The sequence below is a fragment of the Capra hircus genome, chromosome 7 (genome assembly GCF_001704415.2).
Source record: "Capra hircus breed San Clemente chromosome 7, ASM170441v1, whole genome shotgun sequence".
NCBI classification, from domain to species: Eukaryota; Metazoa; Chordata; class Mammalia; order Artiodactyla; family Bovidae; genus Capra; species Capra hircus.
The window spans coordinates 41,214,423-41,239,149 of NC_030814.1; the positions used below are offsets into that span (position 1 = coordinate 41,214,423).

Consider the following 24,727-nt stretch of genomic DNA (forward strand, 5'->3'; position numbering starts at 1 on the left):
GTGGTTTCATCTGAACAAGATAATGCGGGCAATGGGTTTGGCACTTGTAGATTCGTCTTCACCATAGGCTGCTGGGAAATTATTCCTTGACAGAGAGAGGTCTTTCGAAGGCCTTGATGTGAACTGCTGGGAGACTTACCAGCACTTCCTACCTTATTGCTCCTGCTCCCAGAGCACAGCCTAAAACACCACACTTTTCTGTGTCAATCAGAAATTTTCCTCGCTTGCAGCCTTGGACTGGAGGTTTTATTCTGGTTGTGGAGTCACAAGAGAAATGCAACCTCTCTCATAACGGAGCATCAGGCATTAACACTGGGAGAAAGTGAATTTCCAAAAGCGAGACAGCAGCTGAGAAATAGAGAAATCAAGTCAGTTTTCCTGAAGTAATCTCCTGCCAGCAGGCAGGAAGGGGACAGGTGGAGTTGACAGCATTCTGAGAAGAAATGAGGAACTCCACCATGTGAGAATATCAACAGACTCCCTAAAATAGTGGATGCTCTGCCCTTTCTCTCTTCCTTAGGCACTTTCACTGGCTGACGGCTGCCGTCAGGCTGCCTTAGCTTCACATTGTGGAAATTCAGCAGTGGTAAGAGACGGTTATATTGCCACTTGGGTTGACTACAGTTTGCTTTTCCTTGATTATTTAGGTTCAGACTGGTGAGTGTTTAACAATAAATGGTAGCAGTAACTGGAGATCTGGAGCCTCAGGTCCTTCTGCGATTCTACACTTAAGCAGTTCTCTTTAAGCTACTGCCATCTAGTGGTAACTGAGCAGACTGACATACCCTTCACGTCTATCCAAGGAGAAAACGGGGCTGGACAAGCACTTGTTTTCTCTTTGCCACTCCTATCCAGAAAGCAAAAGGAGAGTAACAGATGATAAATTTCATTCCGCTGGCCTCTACTCCCTGCCAATGTTTAACCATCACTGTACATTTTGTATGTCAAGCTAGCAGACTCTTCTGACTTTAGTTTGATTAATGAGGACATTTTTATTTAATCACAAGTCTTTGAGATGTAAAACAAGCAAGCAAGAGCCAGAACTGGAACATGTGGGTCTTGCCTCTCTTTTTTCCACTGTGATGCCTACAAACTTCTTGTATGCCAACTGTGCCAAACTTAATGTATCCTTTGAAAGTAGGGAATTGGGTCTTTAACTTGAGGTTCCCCCCTCTAAGAATCAATGTCATTTTTGTTTGTCCGCCTTATTTGGATGACTCAGGGCTAGAAGCACACAGAGGATGTCAAGTAATCAATGTGGCAAATCTCTGGGCAGATCAACTTCCTGTATGTGCACAGAGGAGCCGGTGGCAAATTCAGATATTCCTGGAAGTGTGTCAATCAGCAAGATGTGGTAAAATCCTCCAAGGGGAGCTGAGTCAATGGTGATCTCAGCAGGTCGTGAAGAGAGTGGATTAACACCAGTGAGCTATTAGGTAGGATAAATTCACAGGGCAATGACCACTGCTTGGGGCTTAGAGGAGAGAATTCACAAACATGGGCCAAGTTCCTTTTCTAAGCGTAAACTTCAAATAAACTTGAATAATGATCTAGATACATGTGCTTTGCTAAAGAAAAGGCACAAGGTTACAACAATGAGACTGCAGAAGGCCTGTGATGTGTTAACTTTCTAGATGGGTGTCTTCATGGGTAACAGACTCCCCTGCCACCTCCTCTCCACCCATCCCTCCTCAATTAGCAGAGACAAAGCAGCCAGTTTATTAAGACAATCATATTTATTACAGTTTCCAGACTCCCGTATGACAAATACTGAAAGCAGAACATTGCAAACTGATGTTACTAGCAGCAACCCTCCATACACAGGAAGGGTTTAGGTGAATTTAACAATGAGGAGTAATTTCAAGACAAGATTAAAAATCATGGTTTTTCTTGTAGCAGCTGGTACATGAAGAGTGAAACTATTAATACACAGAGTCATCCAGGTTTAGCCTTGTCTAAAAAACAAGGTAATAAGTCACGGTGCGGAGGGGTTTCCCCAGGGCTGCCAAATAGGAGGCTAATGCCTTTAGATGTCAGGATGGAACAAGCAAATCACTTTTCAAGACATCGCTTACTATCTGCTTTACTGTCGGGACAACAAAAAAAGAACTGGACAGCTGCCCTAGAGCTTAGCTCACACATAATTCAGCCAGTCATTGTTTCAGTAACACCCCTAAATTTTTTTAAAATACATTTTTACCCCACAGCTCTAAAAACATAACATCAGACATTTGCTCCAAAGGATTAAAAATCAAAAGCAATTGCAATGTACTGGGAATAGCTTTTATAGCTTTCCTGTGGGACAGTTCCTATCTCTTCAGAGAATGTTTTTAAAGAAGCACTGGCTCTGGTAGCTTATCAGACTACTTTTTATTCTAAATAAATAAAAGACCAACTGAAGGTCTCAGGTGTACTTCTTTTTTTTCTGGCTAGATCTCCCAACCATCCAAAGCCATGTCTTGACAGACAGCTTTCATTTTTATTAGAGGAGTGCAAGAGAAATTACAAACATTTGAAACATACTCAAAACACCACGAGTAAAGGAGGCCCAACTCCTCCTCAAAGCCCAGGAAACGATGGAGGAACCCCAAAGGCTTATCTTAAATCCATCAACTCAATTTGCCAGGAAGTAATGACAGACCACCCACCTTTGCAACACAGGCCTAGATGAGATTTTCTTTCTTCACAAACACTAAGAGCCTTCTGGGAGTTGCTACCCAGAAACACACAAGCTGATGAACAGAAGCTACTGAAAAGGAGTTGACTGCATTCTATATGGCACAGGAAAAGAAAAATCCAAACAACTACAAACCATTCTGTTTATACCATGACACTCTTAGATGAATCTTGGTCTTCCCACAGCAACCATTTCATTCATAAAATTACATAAAGGATTAGAAAGCTTTGGGGCAGCACCAGTGACAGCTAGCTGTCTTTGAATAATTTAAATTTGTTCCTAAAGGCAAAAATAAGAGAAAATTTTAAAAAGTAACTTACAGAACAGATTCTATTTCATGATTTTCCCCTTGTCTGCTGCTATGAAAACAGTACAAATAGAAATACAAATATCCACTCTGCATCAAGTTAGGTTCTTTCTCAAGGGGTACAGGCAGTACACCTAGGTTTGTGTAAGGCTTCTGAGGCTGGGGCTGATAATCCCTAAAGGTACTCCTGGACCTTTTCACATGAAGACAGGTAAAGCCCTTCTTCATTCACTAACGACACTGGCAAGGATTCCTATGCACCTTGACTTTAATGCTAACAGTTTCTAGGCTTTCTGACTTGACACACAACATGCAGAGAGAGGAAGAAACCAACTGGTCCAGGGCCGCCTGCCACGGACAACTCTAGCTAAGCATCTCACAAACAGCCCACCTCTATCATAACTGGTCTCTGAAAGAAAGCAGAAATACTTCCTAATTACCAGCACAAACAACCTACAGTGCAGCCTCTCCTAGTGGTGAAGCAGTAGAACAACCTCTGTGTACAAATATTGGCCCATGAAATCGTCCTGGGGGTGAGGCCACACCTTCCATCTCTCAGTCCCTTGCTACTTTCTAACAAACCTGTATACCCCTGAGAAGACCTCAGCAAGTTCATAGGTCTGCCGTGAAAACACGCTCCCTTGTCTAGAGATTACTCTGAAGAACTTCAGTTCAATGTTAAAAAAAATAAGAACTAGAGTCTCAATCTCAAATCCCTGGAGAATACTAGAAGCCAGTTGTGGTGTATATCGGCTGTTTAGGGCCCCCTTGGCGAGCTGATGGGGGGCCTCCAGAAATCTGCCGTTCTGGCTGCTACTTCCCCTTTTACTTTCCTTGCCTTCTCTTCAGGAAGACTTCAGTTATTTCTATAGCAATTTGTTAAAATGTCTTAGATGATCACATTTTTGAGCAGCATATACATTTTTAGAATATATTTTTCCTTCGTTTTGAAAAATTTATCCAATAATAAAGAAACGGCAATAATTTTGAAAATTTACTTCTATAAAATAATGATTATCATGCTTTGTACAAAACATCACATTTACTAGACAGTAATCATCCCAGAATCACTGTCCAAACCAATAAATGGGGAATATGGGCACATAAGATAGATCACACACAGTTTAAAAATAATTTTTAGAGCCAGAATTGTTAAGTTGGGCAAAAAAGCAATAAATCAATCATTATATGGACACATGAAAATCATATGCAAACAAGGAAATGAGCATGTGTTTAAAATGTCAGGTTAGATTTAATCAGGTACTACAATGAATAGAAATTGATTATATTCATTTGATTCCAAATTTCTCCTTTATTGTGAAAATCTAGTAACTATTACAGCTTCCAGATGAGAGACAAGACAGACAGACAGATGGGGACAGCCAGACAGGGGAGATCGGTAAAGGGGTAAAGGTGGGGTGCCTGATGATTAACAAGACGACCGATTACAGAACATACTATTCAAAAAGACTCAGGCTGGCAGTGTCCAAAGATAACTGTTCGCTTGCATGTGTAACCTAGAACCTCTCTAAATATTTAGTGCATCTCTTCTGGTTCTAAAGAGTATATTTGAAACTCATTTTGAAACAAAATCAAATAAAACAACTTCCACAGATTCCCTTTCAGGGATGTGCTGTCTTTAGATTCACATGCTTCCTTCAGTGCTGGCATATAAACCCCCCAAAAAGTGCAGAGGAATTCCCTCTCATCACGGCCAGAAAAGGGTGGGGGCTGGGATATGGGAGAGCAGCAAAAAAAACTGTTACTTTTCCTTCACTAAAGATATTCTTCTGAGAACTTCCATTGTCCCTTAGGAGAAAGGAATGGAACATGGAAAGTAGTTCCTGAAGGTATCACTGCCTTCTGATGACAAGAAGATCATAACTGTTAACACTTACAGAGATTACGTTCTTATATTATATAGCACCTACTTTGCTCATGAGACAGTGAACTTCTAGCAAGCTATGAAACAGAGTGAGTAAAAATTACTCATGGCACTTACGTATGTTAAAAGACTTTAAAATGCCTTCCCCAGATTCTGTTCCTCAGTGCCCCTGTGAGGTAGGTGTCTGATGGGGAAAACCTGAGGCACAGAGGGGTTAGTCTGCTCTTCTCTCACTCCACGAAGAGCCAGAGGCCCAGCCAGCCAAAGGACCAGGAGTCCCGGCCCAGCTCTCTGAGCGTGACTCACCTGCTTCTCAGTAGGCTCATTTAAGTTACACAACAAATACGGCAGAGGAAGTTTTTCTTTTCAAACATTTTAACTAGTGAGCTATTTCTCATTCTCACTTTGAATGTAAGCTATCTAAAATAAAACCTAACATAAACTAACAAAACAAAAGGTCAATATTGCCTAACAGTCTATGTCGAGATATAGCCTATTTTGCACTGGTGATTGAAAAAGCATATGATTCAAGTAGAAATAGTAGCAGGTGGTCTGGTGTTTGGTTACTCAAGCTGGGCTGAGTAACATGTCCCTTATAGACACCACTGTTGTACTTTGTGAGAACCTCTTTGGCCTGACACAAGGGAATAAAACTCCACCCGGGTTTCATGGAAAACCATCCTGAAAGACACTCGAGACAGGGCCAGCCCTGCCCGGAAAGGGTACTCTCAGCCACATGATGTGTGTGTATTCTTGAGCTCATGCAGAACTCTTCGCAGCCAGTCATGAAGGTGACAGCCTCCTGCTATAAAGCTCACAGGACAGGTCACACTATACACAGGGGGCAATACGCAGGCACATGCACTAGCACCATGCCACAAAAGTGAAAGAAGAGAAGAACAAGAGCATCTTACAGTCCCACCTGGTACACCATCTGCAGGAACTCCCTCTGGCAAGAGGAAAGCCAACAACAAGGTCCCCTATTTCTTCCCATAACATGGAGAGGGATGAAGACACAGCATTTATTGGAGCATGCTACCCACCCAGGTTTCACTCTTACGTAAATGCATAGCCTTCTTATATCTTACAGATATTAAGAGATAGCAAAGTACATTCCTCGATCAAGAGAGAGTGGTGTAGAGTGAAACTTAAAGGTCAGTTACAAGGTGCGGATGAAGGGCTCGAGGCAATTTATACTGCTACTCTTAGATACAAGTTCATGAGTACTCAGGGCACTAGCTTCTAGAAATGAGATCATTCTTCCTGAGGAGGCTTTCTCCTTCACCACGCTATAGTGTCTGTGGAGTCATTTCAATTCATACCATGTTCCCCAATTCAAGATCTTATATTTGGTTTGAGTGTATGCAGTAGACCGTGATACCAAATCAGATGCATGGACCATGCTCTGTACAGCTTTTGCTGTGATATTAATGCAAACACCCACCACCCTCTCAAGCCATTTTCCCTTTAGGACCTCATCTCCCAGAGGGCCTGAGCCTGGCTCTATGCTCTGCACATGCTGGACCAGAGGGATCACTCCAACTCAGAGTTACACTGGGATACTAGGATAAGCATAGCAGCAATTCATGCATTGTATTTCTAAAACCAAAGCTCAAGTGAGGTTGAGCCGGTCACTGTGCAAGATGAACCAGCAGGACGTTCTCACCTCGAATGAAAATCTGATTTATATGTCGAGTGAAAACCTGCTGGTAATCCACTTTGGGCTTTCTCTTTTTCTTACGGGATGGGCCCCTGGAAAGGGTGGTAGCCCTGGAAAAGGTACCCCCTGCACTGGACACTTCTGTCCGTGTAGTCCTCCCTGACAGCTCTGACCTGGACTCCTCCCTTGCAGACGCCTGCAAGGAAGAAGGGACGGAGCGCGAACGCCTGCGTGAACTCCGGTCGGTGTCTCCTCTTCCCCACACTGAAGCCACCTTCCATGTGGATGTCTGGGAGTATCTGGAGAGAGTGGAGTCTTCAACTGCAGACTTAGAATCTGTTTCCTTCTTGGAGGAATCTTGCAGTTTTAGTCGATCAAAGAGCTGCAAGGAAAGCAATGACAAGTATTAGCCTTCTCTTCAGTTTTCAACATCTCTTTTTTTCGATATACCAAGGAAAGACTAGATTCCTTAATCATGCTCTGTAGGCTGTTTGCTTTGCAATTTTAAAAACATTAGCAACAAATTTTCTATTTCTAGCCATAACTCAGATAAATCAGTAAGTATGTCAAGAGAAAAGGTACCCATTTTTTCTATGGTATAAAACTGAAAGACATTCAGATCTGATGAGGTAACTTGTTGCTCAAACAACATGCAAGTAAGAAATACGGACTCATTTTTTACTCACTGGATGCATGAGAAGAGACTAATGAAGATCTTGGTCCAAGCATGCCTGGTTGACAGCAATAAGGCTTTACTGCTGGGAAATCCTGGTCCCTAGGCTCAGTGATCTTAATTCCTAAGCTTGAAAGCACACTGGGTACTCAAAGTCAGGGGAAACTGCTTACCCTGGTGAGAGTCAATGAAGAATCCCGTTCATATGCTTTGCCTAGAACAGGTTTTCGGTAGGTCTCATCCACATCAGTAAGTGCCTAGAGAAAAAGAGACCAAAGGAAGGAAAAATATGGTATCATTCAAAATATTATTTTTATAGCTTTCAGGACAAAATTTAAACGGCAGAATACCATCTAATTATACCAGACTAAACTTAACAGGTGACTCAGCTCTTGGGCAGGAACAAATGGTAATACACGGTCCCCTATGAATAGGAACGCCAAGCTGTTACGACCATATACGGTGGGGTTCTCCTATGGTAAGGGGCCACTGCAAGTGTAGGGTAGAGGCTCTTAAATTTCAGGGGGGCATGAATAATCTAGGAAGCTTATTAACACATTACTGACCAGAGATGCATTAACACCACAGGCATTAGTTTCTGCAAAAAATCCTCTTGTTAGTAATGTGGCAAAATATAAATCTAAGGCTATTCTGATTCTGTACGTCTGGGACGAAGCCCAGGAACTTTCTGTTTTAACCAGAAACCCCATGATTCGGATGCAGGACAGCCTCAGACCACACCTTAAGAATACTACTGCTGATTTTCCCTTTTCAGTCTCTCTGCTTTATGAAAGCAACGAAGAGACTAGCCAGGGCAATACACAGAAATGCCGGCGAATTCTTGATGATGAGAGATCAACCTTACAGGACACCTATTAGGCTCAAATGAGCTTATGTATGAGAAATTACTTTGAAAAGTGTGAATCATCTTACGAACATAAGCTGACAGTACTGTTATTGCCACCACTGTCAAATATATTCTCTTAAATCTCTCCCTTCAAAGGTAAACTTACAATAATAATAAAACATTTTCCCCCTACATTTTAGAAATGAGAAAACTGAGGCTCAGAGAAATTACTTTGCCTAGAGTTTCACAGCTACCAAACGTTAAGCTAGGATTTGAATCCAAGTTTTATGACTCCATATGGTTTAAAACATGGTTTCATAAGCCAGAAAAGATAAAGTTACAGTCCCTTTCACTTACTAAGAGTGTGATTTGGGACCAACCTTCCAAAACCACTAGCCTCAGTTACTTCATTTGTGAAATAAAACAGTGACAGACTTACAACTCATTTACTGAGGTAGCATATATAAAGTTCTTTGTATAGGATCTGGCATATAGCAAGTGCTTAATAAGTATTAGCAACTACTACTATAATCAAGAGGCATGCACAGACGAAGATACAGCACAAAGAGCAGAAAAACTGGCGATGGAAGAGCGTATGGGAAGAAACACTAGAAAGCCCTTGTGGCTCCTACTGTAACTGTCTCATATCGTAGTTGTGCTGCATCCTTTTTCTCTTCCAAATGTCTGTCTAGTAAATAGACAGTTAAGCCTCTAGAAGACTGAGGGCGCATGGTACACTCCTTCATGAGCAAACACCATGCAAAGTGTCTGGCTTATTAATATGGCTGCTTCCCCTCTATCTTCATCTCTCTTTCCAAAAGTTGCAGTTTAAGTTCCTTCCTGAAATTTCTCTACCTAGCAATGTGCCCAGCCAAAGTAGGAAGTCAATAAATATGTTTAAATGAATGAAAAATGACCAGTAAGAAATCAATATAAAATTACTAAAAGAAGAAATAAGTAATTATTCCTTAAGGCTAGATTTCTCAACCCTGGCACTAGTAACATTCTGGACCAGATAAGTCTCTGTTGTTGGCAGGGTATTCTGTGGATTGCAGCGTGCGCAGCAGCAGCCCTGGCCTCTACCCACTAGATGCCAGTGGTACTCTGTCCTACAGTCGTGACAATCAAAAAATGACATTGCCAAATGTCCCTGGGAAGGAGGCATAGGTAAAGTCATCCCAGGTGAAAGCCACTGCCTTTGGGAAAACAATAAAAAGAACTTTTCTCTTGTTGTCCAAGAGAATTCAAAGATTCTAGGGCTTCCTGGAAGTTATTCTGGAGGTTTTGCTGAATAAAGTCCTTGAGATATATAAAAGATTTAATCCTTAGGAGGTGCTCCAGTTCCTTGCGGAAGGCTTAATTACCATATTCCAGAACTTGTCGAATGCAACGAGGAAGCCTGTACAGACGCCCCGAAGTCCCTTGAAAGTGCGGATGTGAACATTCACCTTCACCCCCTCCCGGATACAGCGATGGAGTTCACCCAGAGGGCTGCCTTCGTGCACTGGAACAAGAAGAACCATCAGCACAGAATGAATGCCTGCTCTCATTCCCAGAAGTAACAACCAAGACCACCCCACCATCCCCAGCAACGCAAGGCTACATGGCACGGCACTGGCAACCACACCGCAGGAGCGGGAAGGCCCAGTGGGCAGCGTGCCAAGCGCAGGCAGCGCACACAGAAACGAGACAAGACTCCCCAGAACATGGGTAAACCCCCTGCGTGGCCGCCATCCAAAGGGTTCACTACCACCACATGCTATTTCTATGATGCCTCTGATTCTAAGAGGCAGCATCACTTAAAAACTTCGGGGGGCAAAAAAACACGATACTAAATGTGCACATCAGCAGCCAGGCTCTTCTCAGTTCTCTGCCTTGTATAACAACCTTCTTCAGGATAAATCTTACGAACTGCATATCCAGCTTGAGCCTTCCAAAGAACCAAGAACTTGGGTCACAGGTTTAAAGGAAATGAACCGTGTGACTCATCTGCCCTGAAACACATGTAATCGTCTAAGAGAGAATGGCTTTTTGGCCCTCTCGGTCTAAGCTACATCACGCAGAAGCCCATGCTCTTAGGCCACTAGTGTTTCAGTGAACATTATCTTCACGTGAGGAAGAAGAGGCCTGGTTGTATTTCAGGCCTCAATGACGTAAAGGCACCTGCTGAGTATCTGACTCCTATGAAATTGCTGATAAGCATCATATGAAAAGAGAAGTATGACAATTCATGTGAAGAATGTTGGGACTAAAAACTGCAGCCTTTATTATGATGGATTTTTTTTTTTTCAGAGCTTGAAAGCCAGGCTGAGTTTTATTTTTATTATTTCATGTTAATTTAGCCATCACAGTATGGTGACTGTACTACATAAAACCTCCCTAAAGAAAACTGCACATGCATGCATACACACACACACACACACACACACACACACTCACATTTACACAGTCTCACTCTTCCCCTGAAGTCTGAATGGCACAGTTCTTTGTAAGTTATTGTCATTGATAGTAGACAAACAACAATAACTGTCTTATTTTTAGTATATGCATAAAAGAGAACAAGTGTCTTGCACTTCAATTCGGATACCTAAGGTGGTTACTCTTAACCTCCTTACCCCACTCATGGACTGGCTTATACATGATGGCAGGGGTAAGTTAATAAAAGAAGATACTCTTGGATTAAGCGACTTTGTAGATGAGAAATAGGAGCTTGTCAGATTGAAGATTCAGCAAGAAGGCAGAGTGTCAGAAACAGTGGCCTTGGAAAGGAACATGAGACCCTTGGCCTGACCTTCACCATCCATCCCTCCTCTAGCCATATTAAACTTCTCTGAACCTCTGACACACTAAGGTATGTGTACACACACATACCTGGATATGTGTCACAGATGGTGTCAAATCAAGCACTGTAAACAACATTTAGGTCATTATAACTAGTTGTGTGAACTTGGGGAGCAACTTTTTCTCCACAAGTCCAAGTTTCCCCATTCATAAGGTGAGGTTAGACTAGGTAACTTCTAGTTTCATGTAATGAATAAGTTCCAATAATTAAATTTCTTAGAAACTGGTCACAGTGCCTAGATTCCTCTACTTGCCTTCCACATTCACTCCTCTTTCCCACCATACACATGTTCCACAAAGGCTGGAAAGGCCACTCTTTTTCTAACTTAGAAGCAAACAGGGGCATTACTCCCCTCACATCCCCAAATCAGGGCGAAAGGACGAGCATGTACCTTAACAAAAATCTCTTATTCTAATTAAGCAAATGGTAAACTCAGGTTTTCAACCTTCATATCTGTACCTTTATTTTGATTTTTTTTTCTTCCAAAGATTTAACAAGGTATAATTCCAGGGAATATTTCTCTCATGTGATCAAAAATACAACACTGGCACCATCTAGCAGAACAAAATCCCAAGAGAAAAAAAGTTCCACATTCAGAATCACAAGGCACATTCTGAATCTCTTCTCAGCAGTATTTGTGACAAACTCCAAATGGATATGAGCCAGGCTTCTAAAACTGTATCTATGCCTTATCTTTGAAGAAGTTATTCTTCCAAATCCCTCTCTCCACTGCCGTTACCCTTGGGCCACAGCCTTCCAAATCCAGGTCATTTTTAACTCCACTCTTTTATTTTTCCCTTCTTATAGCCAATACTAAGTCCAGAAAAGAGATTCTCAATAACTAAGACCTGACCTTTCTTTTCTGTTTCCACAACCAACAATACAGTCTAGAGCCTCATCATACTATTGGTTCACTTCAAGAGTCTCCAAGCTTCCTTCCTTCACATCAACAACAGCAGCAGCATCACTGTCACCAATATTATCACCAATTACTGAGCCCTCAGTATGGGCCAGGCCCTATGGTAAGTTTAACTTTACACGTTATTTTATTTTTTTTGCCACACAGCATGTGGGATCTTAGTTCCCTGATCAGGGTTTGAACCTGCATCCCTGGCATTGGAAGTGCAGCATCTTAACCACTAGATCACCGGGGAACTCCTTGATTTGTATCTTGATTGTGGTGATGAATTCACAACCTTTTTACTCACCTGAGGAGTTAATTTAGCTATATGTAATATAGCATATATTACACGCTTATTTAGCATATATTACATGCTCAACAGCCTTATTTTTAAATAATTACTGTTATTGTCAAGCATGCCCTTCCTTAACCTCAAGACCTAAAGCTGATTTCTATATGAATTCTTTTTTGGAAAACACCTAATCTTCATCCCTGCTTCTATACTTTTTTTTTGCTTCCTGAAGGTCATCAATTTTTTGTGATATCTACTCATCTCTACCATGTACACCCAACTGTTTCCAGTGGTAGTATTAAAATTTTCAGTGCCTACAGCACACTTTGAGACTTTGATTCCAGGCATACATTTAATTGTGGAAAGTTGATAAAGCTGGCTTTCACACTCTTTCATCCTAATAATATGGCGAAATGCTCCACCAGTAAAGCCAAAACCACTCACCACATAGAAATACTTCTTTTGTCTTGAAAATCTTGGCAGCAAAGCAATACTTGGCAAAACGGAAATAAATGTTACAATCTGAGACTTGGAGGGCATTTCAAAGATCTGATAGTGGCAAAAACTATGGGCAAAATAAGCTCCCCCAAACTGCTCTTAATTTAGGCACATGCATAATGTCACTGCTGGGCAAGCAAGCTGGAGTAAACCCCAGCTTAGGCAGGGATGCTTTGGCACTGTAATCACAAAGGCACCCCTAACAGCACTCAGCTTTTTAGGATGTTGCTCTCTTAACACACTTCTAGGAAAGAAACAAAATATTCCTTTACTTAGCAAAATGCTCCATTCCAAAGGCAGTGATTTAATAATGCCACAATTTAGTTATCAGGATACAGATGCTCTGAATGGCTAAGTAGGTCATTGTGTTCATGGGGCAGATGTCAGAACTGTTTGCCAGATGACAAAGATATGACCCTGGGCTGTTTCTATTCCATTTATACAAGACCTAACTCACCCGTTAGCAATCTCTGCTATTTACAGCTTTACTCTAAGGAACTTATTAGGAGGCTGCAAGAAATCCCCTCGTGCCATTTACACCTTCAGAACTCAAAATAACCTGTGCATATGGTAATAGGAGCCTGACAGACAAGAGTCCCTGCACGCAGCCCGGCAGAGAGGCTGTAACAGTGTCTGCCCTTTGGTGGCCTTCTGTGCCTGCTGCATCCCAGTGAACATGTGTATGTCAAGCCCCTGCAGCCCTTTCTGCCTACAGCACGGAGAACGAGCTGCCACTTAATGTGCAGAGGTCATGAGATTGTGTCCCCTGTGCTATCTGGACAATTTCCTCATACTGCGTTCCTCACCCACAAATCTCACTGACCAAACCACTCTCCCTCTCCTAATACTGGCTGTGCCCTCCCTGCTCTCACCATGCGTGGCCCCAAGACTTCATCACCTCTGCAGACCCTCCCCATGATGTCCAGGCTCACCACCTCTCCAGAATCCCGCGGCCGCCACCGCCCCCCCCCCCGCAATCACTCCTGCACATCGATTTCAGCAGGTTCCTCGTCACCTCTGTGATCACTTCTGTGGCCCCCAAGACCTTTACGCATGTTATCCAAGCAGACCCTACCCATGGCTACTTATTCCCTCTACAGCCTTGCCGCTCTTCCCTCACTGCCCATACAGACCCTGAATTCCCCAAGCTGACCCTCCCCTCGGTGGCCGGTTCTCTCTTCAGCCTTCACCAAGACCCTCCCCCTGATACACACACAGGTCCGCGCCAAGCGGCTGTCACCAGGGACACGCCTGCAGGGCCGCCGCCTTCCGGACCGCCGGCCGGCCCCCGCCCGCCCGCGGGACTCACAGGGCATTCTCGTGAGCACGTTGCGCGGCGCCTTCCTGCTCCGACCCGGACCCCGCCGCCGCGCCTCGGCGGCCTCGTCCCCTTCCTCTTTGGTCACCATGAGGCGGCGGAGGCGCTGGATGCGCTCGGGGTCCGGGGCGGGGGCGTCCGGGCGGCGGCGGGTCCTGCCCGAGGGCGCGGAGGCCGCAGCGGGGCCCCCCGAGCCAGCGGCCGCGCCCCGCGCCCGTCCGCGCCCGCCGCTCCGTAACCCGGTCCTGAGGAAGCTCTCGTATTCGGCCACGTTGTTGAAGCAGGGCGCGTTGGGGTAGGGAATGGGAGGCAGGTGGGGCGCATACAGGGCCAGCAGCGGGTCGAAGCTGTCAGAGCTGACATCCAGCCGCGGGCTGGGCGGGCGCGCGGGGCTCCCGGCGCGAGCCGACCTCGCCCCCCGCTCCCGCTCCTCCATGTTTGAAAGGCCCGCAAGCCGAGGCCGATGGGAAGAAGGAGCGGGGCCGCCAGAGGGCGTCACCGCGCAGCCGCGGCGCAGGGTCTCACTGCGCCCGGGCGGCCGCCAGGGGGCAGCGTCTGCCTGCGCTCTGCGCCGCCCGCGGTGTGGTGTGCGGCAGCTACTCGCCCGCGGCTCGGAGCGCATCAGCGTTTGGGGGAAGAGGTTCATTTGCGTTAACGCAGCGTTTTCCCATCAATATTATTATCACTTTCGGTGTTTGCTGATAGTCCAGATTCCCTGGGGATGGAGCCCGGGCCCGTCAGCTTGACAAGCTCCCCAGGTGTTTCTCGGTTCTCTGGAATTGTGGTCTACTAGTGGCTTGAGCTGGCGGGAAGCAACGGCAAGAGGGCAAAGTGAAAGTGAAAGTCGCTGCGTCGCGTCCGACTCTTTGCGACCCCATAAACTGGAGTGGGTTGCCTTTCCCTTCTCCAGGGGATCCTCCCAACCCAGGGATCGACCCCAGGTCTCCTGCATTGTGGGCAGATTCTTTATCAGCTGAGCTACAAGGGAAACCCAAGAATACTGGGGTGGGTAGCCTATCCCTTCTCCAGCGGATCTCCCCAACCCAGGAATCCAACGAGGGTATCCTGCATTGTAGGCGGATTCTTTACCAACTAGCAGAAAGTGAAGAGGAGCTAAAAAAGCCTCTTGATGAAAGTGAAAGAGGAGAGGGAAAAAGTTGGTTTAAAGCTCAACATTCAGAAAACGAAGATCATGGCATCCGGTCCCATCACTTCATGGCAAATAGATGGGGAAACAGTGGAAACAGTGTCAGACTTTATTTTGGGGGGCTCCAAAATCACTGCAGATGGTGATTGCAACCATGAAATTAAAAGACGCTTACTCCTTGGAAGGAAAGTTATGACCAACCTAGATAGTATATTCAAAAGCAGAGACATTACTTTGCCGACTAAGGTCCGTCTAGTCAAGGCTATGGCTTTTCCAGTGGTCATGTATGGATGTGAGAGTTGGACTGTGAAGAAGGCTGAGCGCCGAAGAATTGATGCTTTTGAACTGTGGTGTTGGAGAAGACTCTTGAGAGTCCCTTGGACTGCAAGGAGATCAGCCCTGGGAGTTCTTTGGAAGGAATGATGCTAAAGCTGAAGCTCCAGTACTTTGGCCACCTCATGCGAAGAGTTGACACATTGGAAAAGACCTTGTTGCTGGGAGGGATTGGGGGCAGAAGAAGGGGACCACAGAGGATGAAATGGCTGGATGGCATCACTGACTCGATGGATGTGAGTCTGAGTGAACTCCAGGAGATGGTGATGGACAGGGAGGCCTGGCGTGCTGTGATTCATGCGGTCGCAAAGAGTTGGACACGACTGAGTGACTGAACTATCAGGGAAGCCCAGGAAGAGGGCAAGGAATGTCCCAATTTGCGCTTATGCTGAGCATCACTGGAGTTCAGACGCCTGGGCTCCAACTATTTAGCTTCTCTGAGCTTTCCATTCTCTTTTGAGATACTATTAGTTCAGTTCAGTCGCTCAGTCCTGTCTGACTCTTTGCTAGAAACTGTTTCAAGGAACTGTCTGAAGAACCAAAGATATGCATATGGGGCGTAATAAATGCTCTACAAATGTTAACATTAAGTGTACAATGAAAGTGAAGGATTATGAGTGGACCCTAGGACTGCATTTCTTATACCTAGGCAAAAAGAAATTTACACACAAACCAGACAGATGCTAGTATTAAAGAAAATTCACCATCCTTGATCTTCTAAGTATTGCTAAGCACCTGGAGGAAAGGAGGATCCCACAACTGGGATGGCATATTTATAAAACCTGGCTGTACTTTAGAGCCTCTGTTTAGCAGACACTTTTTTGTTTCTCGATGTTAAAATAATAGTGTAGTCTACATCAAAGGCCCAGATACTACCCCCTCAACCAGTAGAACCAAGATGTTTCCAGTCACCTAGACATCACACGAATCACTCCTGTCACCACTCTCCCAAACTGCAATCCACTGGCATTAATTCTATACTAATGGCTTCTGTGTCTATTTTGAAGTTTCCTTAAGCTTTGGAAAGGAAGCCCAAGAAAATACTAGTCTCAAGAGAGGATGAAAATTAATATACAACTGTGAAGTATACTTTAGAATAAAGACATACTGCAAAATAAAGATGACAAAGCAGTACTTGGGGCAGGGGAGGGGGGAGGCCATGTGGCATGCAAGATCAAACACATGGCCTCTGCACTGGGAACCCAGAGTCTTAACCACTGGACAGCCAGGGAAATCCCATCCAACACTGCTTCTGACAGCATTACTTAACTCAATAGGTATGATCACAGCATAAACATTAAACCCAGGATATTCGTTTGCTCAAAACCACCCTCCCCAAGACAAACCTCACTCCTGCAAACTGCAGGCAATTCGACCAGCAAGCACATGTCCTCCTATCTTATAACAAAATCAAGTGATACCTTTGTTGTATCACAGAACACCCACAGGAAACACAAAACTTTCTTGGGTGGCTGTCTTAAAAATTTGTACAAACACCTACTTATCTATACTTGTTTTGATATAGAATGCTCTAATTTGTTTACCATTATGTTTGCCAATCAAGAGCTACATTCTTACTGCCTTACTTGGCCTATCAGTGTATCTAGATGTACAAGTCTAGGTTTTGGTATAGACTAGTTACCCAAAGTGTGGTATATTGACCACACCCATCAAGTCTTTGAATCCCAAACTCTTCATGAGGAGAGAGCTTGGAACTGGCATTTTAAAAGAGCATTTCAAGTAAATTTTTGTATCCAGTAGTCTGTGAACCACCACTGTGATGAAGGGATGTGAGCCTGGCTTATGTAAGGATGTTCACACATGAAAGTTGGACTCATATACTGCATTTGTATGAAAAAAAAGAAAAATTAGGCCAAGGGAGTTGAAACCTTTATTTTTTTTCTTCTCAAAGAAATTTTATCAATTACCAACTGTAAGCCATGTCTCCTATTCCTGTGGAGTGAGAACAGGGAGGGAAAAAAAGGCATCAACAGATGGGGTGTCAATTAGTGAGATGAGACCAGCCATCGCTCTTTCAAAAATACATTTTCTTGGCTGTAAATTCTACAGTGTAAGACCAGGCACTGTGATGTGGGCTTTTAATTAATTCTTTATAGAGCCAAATTAATCTTTTTCCTTTAAAATATGAACATAAAAGGAAATGTGAGTTCTCAAGCACCTACCCCCACTGCCTGCTCACTTCAGAGGCCACGAGCAACATGCAGTTCCTGTGGCTCCTCGCCCAACTCCACATCAGCAGGTAGAACCCCTAGGGCTCCTCTACTACCTGTGACCCAAAGATGAGTGTTGGTCCCGCTGCTCTCCAAGTCAGACGTCACTGTTTTAGTATACAGAGGCTACCTGAGAATCTTTTTCAGGAAGTCCAACAGGAAGGTGACTTTCAAAACTGAAGTGCCAAGACGACAGAGAGTATCTTCCTCCTGGCTCATTCAATCTCACATTTTCCTTCTCCCATATAGACATGTAACTTCTGTTTAGAGGAGGGTCATGCTGACAACTCCACAAAATCAGTCCACACAATATTTATGCAAGGACACCCAAGCTACAACTCGTTAGTTCAGCCCAGGTTGCCAACTTGGATAATGGCACAAAGCCCTGAGTTTGCCCTGGAATCCCTGCATTCAGAGGCACGGGCATCAACCTATACTAGTTCAGGTCTGCCAAAGATGAATGCAATTAGGTGGGTGGGAAAGGTGAGGTTACCAAGGTCACTGGATTCTATGGTAAAGAAAGAGCAGGCGACAGTAAAGTTTGGACTCATCTTCTAGCAGAGGTGAAATAAGCTTGACAGGTTTTTGTAAGACCCATGCCACAGTCTAAAAATGATTCATCTACAAGGCATAACATAGTTCTTGCTTTATAAAAAGAGTACCAAAATTTTTTCTTTAAATGTACTTCTACCAAAGGAACCACGTTTGAACACTGCAAAATAGGTGTTCCACTTAAAGCAGAACAAGATACACCACCCACATCCACCCCTTTTCTCTCCGCTCCCCTCCCAACCAGAGTCATGCCACTCCTGGGACACTTCTGTGGGGCACAGATGCTAGGGCCACCAAAGGCCAGGAGACTTGGGGCCGAGATGGTTAAGCACGCCAGGACTGAAAAGCAAAGGGTCAGCTGTCTTCATCCAGGATCTCTGGATGTTCCTTCCAGAAAGCATCCCCAATGATATTGCAATGTAAGGGCACCGCCATAGTCCTGGTCCGGGTCACCGCCATCTTTTTTCCTTCCATTTCTGCTGGCAGCTTAACTTCTTTTGTTGTGATTTCCTCCACCTATAGGTAAAGTTAAAATATTGACATTGTTAACTAGAGAGTGGCTTTGGGACAGAAGATGGAGAAGTGGGCTATATATTTGGTTGGCCAAAACATCCATTTGGGTTTTCCAAAAAACCCAAATAAACTTTTAGCCAACCCAGTACCTCTGACAAATATATATTTTCAGACAGATACATATCTTACCATACCTGAATTTCTTTACAACTAAAAACACTTTTTAAACAGTTATGCTGCTCTATTCTGAGAGGAGATCTTAGGAACACAGAAGGGACTCTTTGTTCCTTGTTAGCAATAACCATAGAATTAAAGATATTTCTGCTTTTCCACCTGCGGGTCCAAAGAACAAATACTTTAAAAATACTAATAAAAGAGCTGAAGTTGCCAGTGAGATCCTGAGCTCTTAGGATACTTACTCCCTTAATACTTAAAAACATTCAATTCAGAAAAAAATACTTTAGGCAGAAGGAAATAAATTTAGAGACATCATTATGCCCAGGAGCTGGATCAGAGAGAAAATATTGGTAGAATTAAGGATTTAGATGAAAGGAGACAGAATATTAACTTAACTATGACTGTCTAGAGAATCTCTCGAACATTCTGTAAGGGACAGAACCTTCACATACAACATCAGTTCCTCAAATTATAGTTCTCATGGGATGGGTGGGCCATTTAATGGTCCAGCGTGGGATTTTTTTAAATGTTCTTTGGATGCAAAAATTCTCTTATCGGCACTATACCTGTTAAAGGGGTTTGATTTGATCTGGGGAGAACTTATGACACACACAAAAAACAATTCTAAGATTCTGCAATTCTACTTATAGAAGGGAGGAGTCCAGATCACAAACTTGCCTGACGAACTGACAAAGCAAGCATCCATAATAATAATCTGTAGCATCTCGTTTTGAAAAGGGTCTAATCTGTGCTAATGACTGGAGTTACATCAGCACGCAGGCAGCAGGCAAGACAAAGCGTGGGTTGGGCACAGGCTTTCTTTCTGACCTTTGTTTTCCCTTAGACATAACAGCATTACCTTCTGCCATATCAACACAGTCCCCTTCCTATACATCAGTGGCTCATTATTGTAGTTGATGTTGAATTCAGAAAATAAAATCTCATTCTTGTCTGCTGCAAGAGTTCCCTGAAGAAATAAAAACAAATATAAAAAGCTTTGTAGGTCTCTTCTCTCCCTAGCCCCACCTATCCATTCCACTCTCTATCTAAACTTCTAGCAACAAATCAAGAAGTGGAAGCAATTCAACAAACATCACATAGGTATTAACGAGTTTTAAGAGCAGCTCAAATCTTATTTAAATACAAAAATCCATAAAGGTCTCTTCTGTAGCAAGTAACTGGCTTCACCAATCACTACTGTGTGATGGAGTGAGAGGCACTAATAGTTAAGAGTACTGATTCTGTACTGGATAGCTTGAATATTTTATTTGACCCTCATAACCATCTCCATTTTACAGATGAGAGCTCAGAAGCTTAGAAAGATTATATAAATTTTCCAAGGCCAACGGTGCTCTTATACTTAAGAATAAGAATCAAAATCTAAATTCAGCGCTTCCAAACTCTGGCTACATCTACCAGTCTTCCTATTATTGCTACCCATCTTTATCACTGTTGTTAATAATGACAACCATTTACTGAGTACCAGGCATTGATTGTATTAGGAGTTATTACAACACATCTCATTTCACAGTTTACCTGCAAGTAGCATCGAATAATAAAAGTATTTATTAGTTACTTATAGTGTGCTTTGTACTAGTCTACGTGCGTTTTACATGCATCATGCCACTTAAAATTCTCACTATAAACCTGTAAGGTAGGAACTATTATTTTCCACATTTTACCTATACAAACTAGGGCAGAGAGGTAAAATTAAACAAAAACATCTGAGTACAATTATTTGACTCCCCAGAGTCTGAGGTCTTAATGATATACAAGAGTCCTAATCCCAAACTCCAGGTCCCCAGCAGGGAATGACAATGATGAAGCAGCCAGGTGGGGCTGACAGAAAAGACGAGCCTGTGCCCTGTATAGAGGGCAGCCAATATGCAGCTCCAGCCAAGCATTACCATGTGGGAGTGTAGAGCCATTAATTCCATTTTCCAGCAGAGGACACTGAGGCTCAGGGAGTGGTTACAACTTACCCACAGGCACAAAGCAAGCAAGCAGCAGAGCTGCTACTAGTGTGATCTTTGGAACTTTTCAAAACAAAGCTGTAAAAACATAAGAGCTTAAAAAGAAGGCAAAATGTCACGAGAGATCATAAACTGTCCCCCCTGAAGTCTTAATGCAGTAAGATCCACATACCTGTAATCTCTCTTGGGCTTGTAATGGTGTTAAGCCAGACTGCTGTACAAGTGCCCAGAACACTGTATTATAAAGATTATTGATGTGACCTGTAAGGAAAACAGAGTAACACTGTGTAGGGATGTAGAATCTTTTTTTAATATTCACCCTTCAAAGAGTAATAGAGCCCAATTTCTCTCCTCTTTAAAGTAGAGAAACCTCAGAAACATTTAGTTACCTGCCAAAAGTCACACACAGGGAACACACAGGGAAGCAGAAAACTTTTCTAACAGTTTTATCCTGTCATTTCAGCTGTGCTTCACACAAGTCTGTTAACTTGTACATTAAGCTAACTTGTACATTAATCAAATAATTTGATTTGTTATTATTCCCACCTCTTTTCCAATTCTTCTGGAAAAATCAAGACACATTAAATGAGTAAAAGTCTCACAAATATTTCATCATGTAAGGGAGGGTCACAACTCAAATACCCACTAAAGCCAGCATGAACCTAAGTGTGGAAAGCAGAGTAGGTGACCCCAGAGGAACAACAGCGAAGTAGAGGCTGAGGCACACTGGCTCCTGTGTACATGCACATGTGTATGCGTGTGTGTGTGTGTGTGCGTGTGTGTGTATAAAGGCAGAAGTCACTATACAGGGTCTGACCAATACTAAGTGGAAATACAGACTTGGTATTGCCAGATCTTCTGATTAAAAAAAAAAAGCTAAAAATAAGGAATATTTACACAAAAATACCCAATATTTCAAGTATTTTCAACTAATTTTAAAAACCTAAAATACTGCATTCCAAACAAAGTACACATGAGCCAAAACTATTCAGAGCATCACCTCTAATATAACGAATTAGTGATGTAACTATCAATACATCTGTTTATTTGGTTTCACTTACAATCTGCTTGCCGCCAGCTGAGATAGTCCTTTAGAGTCTGGTTGCTAGGATACACCACGACTCTTCCATCAAAGCCTGGGGGATACAGAAGGGGCTGGTCCTCAAAGTAATCCCGCCAATAAAACACATAGCTGGAGGCGAACTGGGAAACCACGTGAGTCATAAACTTACTTGCAGAAGGCAGGTTGGGTGGAGCAAGAAAAAGGAAAATACATGATATTAATTCAAGGCCATGACAGGGTCTGTGGGTGCAACACAGTGATAACACAAACTGTCCAGAGAGCCAAGAGATAATATAAACTGAGTCAAGAAAAACTATTTTAATATTTGTTATATATTTAAAATGCAGCCTGCCTCTCTTTCTAGTCCTATAAAGTAGTTTACTATTATTAAATGTTTTTCTATAGGATGTGATGTGAATTGATGGTTCAAGAGGATTTTCTTCAAGTCTTGGGAGGAGGGATACCACTGTTTTAAAAACACACCAATTCATTACATGACCTGTTTTCTGTGAAAGTTTCAACATACTGCTAAATTAAATATGAGATTTGTCTAATTTGTACTGAGATCCTCCTTACCTAAACGTTTAGTTTCTGCTTCTAGTTTTAATGTTCAGTTTAGAAGCTAAGGTGATATGAAATGGAAGCAGCATACAGAATGCCTGAATAACAGATGGAAGTACAACAGTCAACTTCTATACATATTATCAGTGTATCAGTGTGTGTGAGTGTGCATATATACATATATAGACATATACACACATACACACATTCTGCAGTTGCAAATACTACAGTCTGCAAGTTTATGATTAAGATAAAGTCACTCAGTCCTGTCCGACTCTTTGCCACCTCATGGACTATATAGTCCAAGGAATTCTCCAGGCCAGAATACTGGAGTCGGACACGACTGAAGCGACACAGCAGCAGCAGCAGCAGCAGCAGCAGCAGCAGCAGCAGCAGCAGCAGCAGCAGCAGCAGCAGCAGCAGCAGCAGCCGCCTTTCCCTTTTCCAGGAGATCTTTCCAACCCAGGTATCGAACCCAGGTCTCACACATTGCAGGCAGATTCTTTACCAGTTGAGCCACCAGGGAAGCCCAAGCAGAAGCCAGCTGCTGGTAGGAAATTTTCTGAAGGAGCTAGGCCACAGAATTACCTGGCTCTTCTTTTAAACCAATTGCTTTTTCGCTTGAACACAAAGCTGTACTCATCACTCTGTCCATATGCAATCACAATATCCTCCAGCTCGTTCATTACAGTTTGGGCACATTTGGTCATTAGATGAAGAGCACGGCTGTCATTAGGTTTTATAAAGCTGTGTTTCTCAGCAAACCTTCAAATGGGAAAAAGAAAAGTGAAAAGGGCATGGCTGCAAGAGAGCTTGTCATTAATACACAGATTAAACAGGCTGTTCATAAAGGAAGACAGTGTAATAGGGCTGTGAGTTCAAACATTCCAGGAGCCACAACCCAATCCATTTCGTTAAGAACTCCAGGTTTTTTTTTTTTTTTTTTAGCTCTGATAAACTGAGGAAAAGGAACATATATACTAATCCTCCATTCCCTTTTCTGTGAAATAGGGATAAATTTACTTCATAGGATTGTCCTGCAGGTTAGAAGGAGGTAACAAACGTAACTATGCCTGGCTCCTTGGACTGCTCAATAAATTTTAACTACAGTAATCATTACCTAAGTAGCATTTTTAAAGAAATTCCCATCTTTCTATTACTTTGTTTTTTTCTGACTTTTTCCCTCCTGAATCCAGTCCATGTGCCCTGTTACTTATAATGAAACAAGAATATGCTCTGTATAGCGCTGTCCACAGCAAGCCCTCAAAGATACCTAATAACCAGTTTGGCCATCGGTTGAAGAACTGAAATAATGCGCCCAAGCGTGACTTCTTCCACCAAAGCCTTGGCAATGGACACCTCAGGCCAGCTCCTCACCAGGGGAGCACCCTGTCTCATTTTTAACTACTCCAGACTACTCGAGTTCAAGCCAGTTGTAGCCAGCACATAGTGTGATGCTTAAAGCCGCGCAGTCGTCGGCTGCCGCGTTACCACGGTAACCACGAGCTGCGGGTGGCTACGGAGGGGCCGCGTTCACCGGAAACGCCTGCGAAGCACGCACCCCGGGCCGAGCTCGCTCACCGATGGAAATTCCTGCCGTCCAGCCGTACCACCACCCAGCAGTGGGGCAGGCATGTGTCGTCAGCCTCGAAGTCCCGCACGTACTCGAATTTGCTCTTTGCCATGGTCGCTCCCAATTTCAAGCACCGTCTCAGAGTGACGGAAGTAGCAGCCAAGCAATCGCGAACTTTGAATGTGCCAGCAACCCACATTTCCCCCAAGGTAGGGAAAGGAACAGAGAGCTCCGCCCCGGAAGTTCCTGTGTCTTTTCGTGGTCGCTCTAGCCGTAGTGGAGGCCAGCATCTCGCTTGCCTCTCCTTGTAGTTCGTAATGCACTTCCGGGCCTGGAAGGACGGTTTCAGTCTTCCCTTAGCACTATTTTTGATTGCTGCGGAATGTCCTCTCGGTCTGCAATAAGCCATTCTCACGAAATTAAAAAAATTCATTTCTGGCCAAGTTTTAAGGTTTAATGGTGATTTTTTTTTCTTTCCAAATAGCATTTGTTAATTTGCTATAGAAAACGTGGTATATATTGGAAAATATAATTAAGAAAATTAACACGATGTCTCCCTTCTCCCCGCCAGAGCATTGTGGATGGTTCTTTCCGGTCTCTTTTTATATATTATGTTTACACAGGGAACACACAAAATTGGAATCAGACACTTGGACAATTTTTATATTTTTCACCTTGAGTATTTTTCCAACGTCATTAAATAT

At 43.4% G+C, this 24,727-nt stretch overlaps 2 protein-coding genes across 4 annotated transcripts; both read right to left on the reverse strand.

The window, feature by feature from the left end:
* On the reverse strand, positions 1,718-14,386 carry LSM11 (LSM11, U7 small nuclear RNA associated). Its single transcript, XM_018050106.1, has 4 exons — positions 13,892-14,386; positions 9,414-9,553; positions 7,376-7,459; positions 1,718-6,911 (listed from the first exon to the last, which is right to left on the reverse strand). Exons 1-4 carry the CDS (start codon positions 14,334-14,336, stop codon positions 6,501-6,503), a joined length of 1,080 nt encoding a protein of 359 aa, XP_017905595.1. The 5' UTR covers positions 14,337-14,386; the 3' UTR covers positions 1,718-6,500.
* THG1L (tRNA-histidine guanylyltransferase 1 like) lies at positions 17,251-24,251 on the reverse strand. 3 transcript variants are annotated; one of them, XM_005683229.3, is made up of 6 exons: positions 24,032-24,251; positions 23,039-23,215; positions 21,888-22,057; positions 20,999-21,087; positions 19,713-19,820; positions 17,255-18,679 (listed from the first exon to the last, which is right to left on the reverse strand). In XM_005683229.3, the coding sequence occupies exons 1-6, from the start codon at positions 24,220-24,222 to the stop codon at positions 18,518-18,520; spliced, it is 897 nt and encodes a 298-aa protein (XP_005683286.1). In that variant the 5' UTR covers positions 24,223-24,251; the 3' UTR covers positions 17,255-18,517. The 3 variants fall into 3 exon arrangements, with proteins under 3 accessions (XP_017905596.1, XP_017905597.1, XP_005683286.1); XM_018050107.1 differs by lacking the exon at positions 24,032-24,251 and having other exon boundaries at positions 17,251-18,679; positions 21,888-22,053; XM_018050108.1 differs by lacking the exon at positions 24,032-24,251 and having other exon boundaries at positions 17,251-18,679; positions 21,888-21,962; positions 23,039-23,105.

Excerpts from the sequence above, each read along its gene's own strand:
- LSM11 (XM_018050106.1), bottom strand. The coding sequence starts at position 14,336 with ATGGAGGAGCGGGAGCGGGGGGCGAGGTCGGCTCGCGCCGGGAGCCCC. Across the intron at positions 7,460-9,413 it reads TCGACAAGTTCTGGAATATG|GCACTTACTGATGTGGATGA; the intron begins GTAATTAAGCCT and ends CTTTTTCTCTAG. Across the intron at positions 6,912-7,375 it reads CTTCATTGACTCTCACCAGG|CTCTTTGATCGACTAAAACT; the intron begins GTAAGCAGTTTC and ends CTTTCCTTGCAG.
- THG1L (XM_005683229.3), bottom strand. The coding sequence starts at position 24,222 with ATGTGGGTTGCTGGCACATTCAAAGTTCGCGATTGCTTGGCTGCTACT. Across the intron at positions 22,058-23,038 it reads TGGTTTAAAAGAAGAGCCAG|TAAGTTTATGACTCACGTGG; the intron begins GTAATTCTGTGG and ends GCCTTCTGCAAG. Across the intron at positions 21,088-21,887 it reads CAGCTGGCGGCAAGCAGATT|GTCACATCAATAATCTTTAT; the intron begins GTAAGTGAAACC and ends TTTTCCTTACAG.